Source organism: Apis dorsata, unplaced genomic scaffold (genome assembly GCF_000469605.1).
Source record: "Apis dorsata unplaced genomic scaffold, Apis dorsata 1.3 scaffold_429, whole genome shotgun sequence".
Classification (NCBI taxonomy): domain Eukaryota; kingdom Metazoa; phylum Arthropoda; class Insecta; order Hymenoptera; family Apidae; genus Apis; species Apis dorsata.
Window position 1 is genome coordinate 138,922 of NW_006263682.1, and position 5,368 is coordinate 144,289.

Consider the following 5,368-nt stretch of genomic DNA (forward strand, 5'->3'; position numbering starts at 1 on the left):
TGTATTAAACGTAGACGTGTGCTGCACACACACACATACATACACGCGCACACACAGGCATATGCGAATATATCAATATATGCATGCGTGTGTGTATGGGCGCACACGCGAGTTTCGTGTGTATGCGTGCATAAAACGTTTTTTGCGATACATAGAAAAAAAAAAAAAAAAAGAAAAAAAAACACGCTGAATCTTTCTTCAGTCCAACTGTCGCAGGCTGGGCTAGACTTGAAATATTCTTAGTGTGTATCAATGTGCTTTATGTCCTTGTTCCTGTTCTTGTCCATGTCCTTTTGGATGGGTCAGGGCATGATTCGGCTGAGATTGATGGGACTCGTGTAGAGAGGCATGCTACTTCTGCTCCAACAAAGCAACCTGTTCCCGCCCCGCGACACTCTACCAGGTCGTCCATCAAAACAGACTTTCATCTAGACTTGGCAGATACCCCGTACACGCCTTACAGTCCGAAAACTGGTAAGGCGAGGGACGAGCAATCGAGACCGGTTCAGGGACACCATTTTTCCCCGGATAAGAACAGCCCGACGAGTAAGATACCGGTGAGAGTAAAGAAATCGATGGAGAACGGGAGGGCGAGCAAAATCGAGTTCGACGATCGACGATCGGATTTTGCCGCGACGGGAAATCGGGAAAATGGCGACGACGACGAGTCGCTCGGCGAGAAAGAGGCGCGGCAACCCGAGGAGGACAAGGAGAGAAGCGACTCTTCCCTGAAATCCGAACCGTCGAACGAGACCCAGACGGGAACCATAATAGAAGAGACGTGCTGTCCCGCGCTCCCCATCGACGAACACGAGACCGCTCTCGTAAAGAGAACGGAAACCGTGACCACCGTGATCAGAGAGGAAACGAGGGATCGTCCATCGTTCGTGGACGAATCGACGACGAGAGAGACGTCGACCCGCGTGGAGAACTGGCCGCTCGATTCGACGACGATATCGAAACACGACGAGAGAGGGAAGACGGAGGTGATGAGAACGACGGTGATGACGACTGTCCGATGCACCACGACCACGGAATCTTATCTTGGGACGGATCGAAGCGAGAGAATCGTGGAAAGAACGGAGCGTGGAAACGGCGTGGATTACGGGGACGATACGGCCGCTATACCTCCCACGATGAAAGGTCGCGATCCAATGCCGTTCGACGTCGAACAGGCGTCGGGTAATATGGTAAAAAGCGACACAGAGTTGTCCGAGCCGTGGGGCCAGGCCAGCCTGTCGGATCGTTCGTTCCCGAACGACGAGAAGGTAGAGCAATGGGAGAGCCAGCTCTCCCAAGACACGTCGCCCGGCTCCGGTAACGGTGACATTTATACTAAGAACGGTAGCTCACGGCATGATTCGAACAGCGACACTGATAGTGACGGTTCACCAAGATCGAGGAGAAGATCTCCGAGCAAGAGGTGTACATTGGGCAGTTCCAGCGGGTCTGATGTAGCACTGCACGAAGGTGCGGAGCTGTCCCCGTTGGAGGACGACCAAGGTACCGCACTCACAGCTAACCTTCTAAGTAAGCAATGTACATATCCCGCTAAACCAACTTACCCACACCCCGAGAGACAATCATCTCAATTTCCGAGAGATTGATGAATTCGTTCTGCGGTTCTCTGTATCGCTTCTTTCTTTCTTTCTTTCTTTCTTTTTTTTCCTGTGTCGTCTATGTACGCTTTCTTCCTCCTCCCCCCCTCCCGCCCTCTCTTTTTCTTTTTCCGCATGCCTCCTCCACATGCGCACATTTGGTTATTGGCCTCTTACTCGTTTCCGAGTTGCGTAGTTACGTAAGTAGAGTAGCGGGCTTTGTAAAATCCTGATACGTGCACGCTTTAAAGTAAAGGATATGTACGATGCTTATACACGGTTTTATTCACGGTTTGATCGAAGAATTGTTACGAATGTTGCAATCGAATCGAGAAATTTAATGTCCAACACGTCGAAAGATAGAATTAGATTATTAACCATGAAACATAGAGCGTTGGAAAAGATGTTTGGATGGAATGTTTGGATGAATCGTAAGTTTCAGGGTAGATCTTTCTTTATTTGACGACTACGCTGAAAGTTATGAAAATTAAACGAACGAAAAATTTTAATAAGTTGAGAATGGACAATATAACAAATTTTTATATCATTATTGTTAATGATGTTCAGAAAAAAATGATAATGCATTAATAATGTTAATATTCGCTGCTGAACGTTGAAAGTTTGATTTTTTTTTTTTTTTTTAACTAACAAGAACGATTGTATAACATAGCTATTTTGGTGATAAATAGAAACATTATGTCGGTGACTAACTCAATATACTGTTTGTGTTATTTTTGGCACACGAGTGTTGCATGAGCTTAACAATTGCTTGCATAACAATTATAACTCGAGATGTATTTGCACAAGGTGGAAGGATTATTGATGAAAAAAAAGAAAGAAAAAAAAATATGATAACTACTCGCAAGGAAAAACAAAGCTTGTGAAATGCAGTGATAAATCTGCATTAATTGTGTGGTTCTTTTTTTTTTTGGAATTTTTCTTCGTGGAATTATCGCGGGCAGTGAGTAATTACATCATAGGGGTGGTGATCGATTCAATGTGCTTCGTTTAAAGAGAAGTTTTTACCCTCTTTTTTTTTTTCCTATCGTTGGTTTTGGTTAAACGGACAAAGTTGCGATCAGGTGCTTCTGGGACTAGCATACTTTTCACATTGACGTTCATCCGCAGTCAAACATTTTACACTTGGAGAGCAAGCATTTTGTGCAAACTACGCATCCATATCAAAAAAAAGAAATATTGTATTTTAGTTTGCAATAAAATTAAATTTTGAAAGTAATTTTTTTTTTTTTCGTTACACTTATCGATAACGAAATACGATATTACTTTTTTTTTTTTTTTTTTAAAAAAAAAAAAAAAAAGTAATTTCGTATTTTGTTATCGAAAAGTGGAACGAAAAAAAAAAAAATTCTTTTAAAATTTAATTTTATTTGCAACCAAAAAAAAAATTTTTTTTTTGGTTGCAAATAAAATTAAATTTTAAAAGAATTTTTTTTTTTTTCGTTCCACTTTTCGATAACAAAATACGAAATTACTTTTTTTTTTTTTTTTTTTAATCAAACAGATCAGATCTATCAGAAAATTATGGATTGACTTGTACGTATTTATCATACATTCAAATGGCAAAATATTAATAATATACATGTACACAAAAAATTCTACATACGAGATGTTTCATATAACTTGTTTAAAAAATTACACTAGAAATGTTCATTTCAAAAAATTCAGCATCGAAGTCATTGGGTAATCCTGTAATCCTGCATTGGTCATAATATACTTATACGTGTCAAATATCTGTAACAATTCATTAAAAGGTTTAATAATGGCGAAATCGTTCAAACAAAATTTCTTTTTCGGCTTCGCAAAATCATCAAGCAAAGCTTTACATTGGGATCAATTTAATTCTTCGATTAAAAAAAAAAAAAAGGAGCATAATTCGTCAATAACAAAAGGGACATAACTCAATAGTTGATCATCTTTCGAATTTTATACTTTGTTGAAACGTTCTTGAACGTTCTTTGTTAACTTTTAAATTCTTCTTCTTCTTCCTCTTCTTCTTCTTCTTATTCTTAAAAGAAAAAAAAGAAAAAAAAGAAAAAAAAAAGAAAAAGAAAAATCAGAAGCATCATTGCGAATCGATCGATCGAACGCGTCGAACGAGAAAATAGCTGCTAATTATTCTCTTCGCATTATTTCGCCCGCTGTTTCTTCATTACTAATCACGGCGTGGGATCACAGAGTTCAATTTGAAATCAATCAATCTTATCATACACGAGTATCATAAGAAAGCGGATAGAGGAAACTCATAGGAGGACGTAATGTTTTTAAAGCGACAGAAACAGACGGTTCGATACGATCAATTTGTTCGAGCGCACGGCGAAGTACAGTAGAGGGAACGCCTAGGACCAAGACTCCCGGTAGATCAAGCTGCGCATATTGGATGAGCGTAGCTGCCGCTACATTGGTGATTCTACTAGCAATATTAGTTGCCTTGGAGCCACGAACGTTCCAACGTGCCATCTACATCCTCTCTTACAATATCCCGAGGCAAGCCGGGTACGGATTTACCCTTCATTTTATTTATCTTTTTTTTTTTTTTCTTCTTTTCATCAGGAAAGATTAAAGATTTGAAAAGATTTGCGCATATCCCATGCCCAAAATTTGTCGGTCAGGTTTTAATTAAATTAAACTTATCCGGGTTAAAAAGCGTGCGTGAAATTTTTCGTTGTTTGAATAAAAAAGAAAAAAAACACGAGTTTTTTTTTTTACACGTCTCTAGACACATCGAAAACAAGAATGGGTATATATATATATATTTTTTTTTTTTTAAAGTATGCACAGTCCCAGAGAAAAGTTTAGACGATTCAAAATGCAATGTATTTAAGATGCAATAACAAACGCAATAATGATACGAAATATAATAGGTAACACGATTTAATTATTACTAATTTTAGAGAAATTTTTTTTTTTCTAGACGAATAACTACAACAATTAAAAAAAACTAATTTTCCACTATATATATATATATATTGGTCTAGCTTCTAATATCTTAGAGCATGTAACTGCAAAGCGAAATTTTGTTCACGTAGGTATCGAATATTTCGGCGAGAATCTAGCATCGTATTGGTAATTTACGAAGGACAGGTAATGGAACAAATATATAAATTTTCAAAAGATCCGTATGCAAGCTTTCTTTTTCTGACATGTATGTCGATTGATCATGATACAGGCGTATCGTATGTACTGCATGATCTTTACATAATATTATATGACACTTCGCATGATCTTTATTGCATTATTATTATTATTATTATTATTATTTTTTTTTTTTTTTTTTTTTTTTTTTTTACATATAAAAATCTTTTAAGTTTGTCTCCTGCGTTTTTCTCTACAAGGCAATAATTCCACGATATTTTTCCCCTTTCCCTTTTCAATAGCAATTTCTTTTTTTTTTTTTTATTTTTTTCCTCCGCCTGATGCACGTATACCCCTCCCTCCCCCCCAACTACCAGAGCCCGAACAACTAATAGAGCTCGAATTAATTACCACAATTAATTTTAATGCGTCCTCATAGTTCTCACTATTTACCCTTTCTAGCTCTTCTGACTCAATAAGCAACTCAAGATAAAGCTAAAGTGTAGAGGGACCAACAAATCGTATTTTTTTTTAGTCACGTTAGGATTGTTAGGCGAATCGTCATGTAAGTAGCCTTTATCTATGTACACGTACGTGTGTGAACACGAAAACCCATTTTTCACACTATACAAAAAAAAAAAAAAAAAAAAAAAAAAAAAAAAAAAAAAAAAAAAAAA

The 5,368-nt window shown here is 37.7% G+C and overlaps 1 protein-coding gene and 1 long non-coding RNA gene across 12 annotated transcripts in view; one reads left to right on the forward strand and one right to left on the reverse strand.

The window, feature by feature from the left end:
* LOC116186105 overlaps positions 1-877 on the reverse strand; it is a 13,857-nt gene extending 12,980 nt beyond the window's left edge. The window contains exon 1 of the long non-coding RNA XR_004151048.1: positions 848-877. This is a non-coding gene — a long non-coding RNA (uncharacterized LOC116186105). The remainder of the gene's footprint in view (positions 1-847) is intronic.
* Positions 1-5,368, forward strand: part of LOC102681644 (ankyrin-3-like) — an 80,239-nt gene that overhangs the window by 70,348 nt on the left and 4,523 nt on the right. For 2 of the 11 annotated variants that reach the window (XR_004151045.1, XM_006619609.2), the window contains exons 35-36: positions 307-1,105; positions 1,163-1,530. The exons of 2 other annotated variants lie outside the window; for them this stretch is intronic. Coding sequence is in view for 1 of the 9 variants with exons in the window: in XM_006619609.2 (XP_006619672.1) it covers positions 307-1,105; positions 1,163-1,530 (1,167 nt within the window). In the remaining 8 variants the exon portion in view is untranslated. Of the gene's footprint in view, positions 1-306; positions 1,106-1,162; positions 1,531-3,886; positions 4,113-5,153; positions 5,257-5,368 lie in introns of all 11 variants that reach the window. 7 more of the 11 variants (XR_004151046.1, XR_422343.2, XR_422333.2 and 4 more) reach the window with 6 other exon arrangements.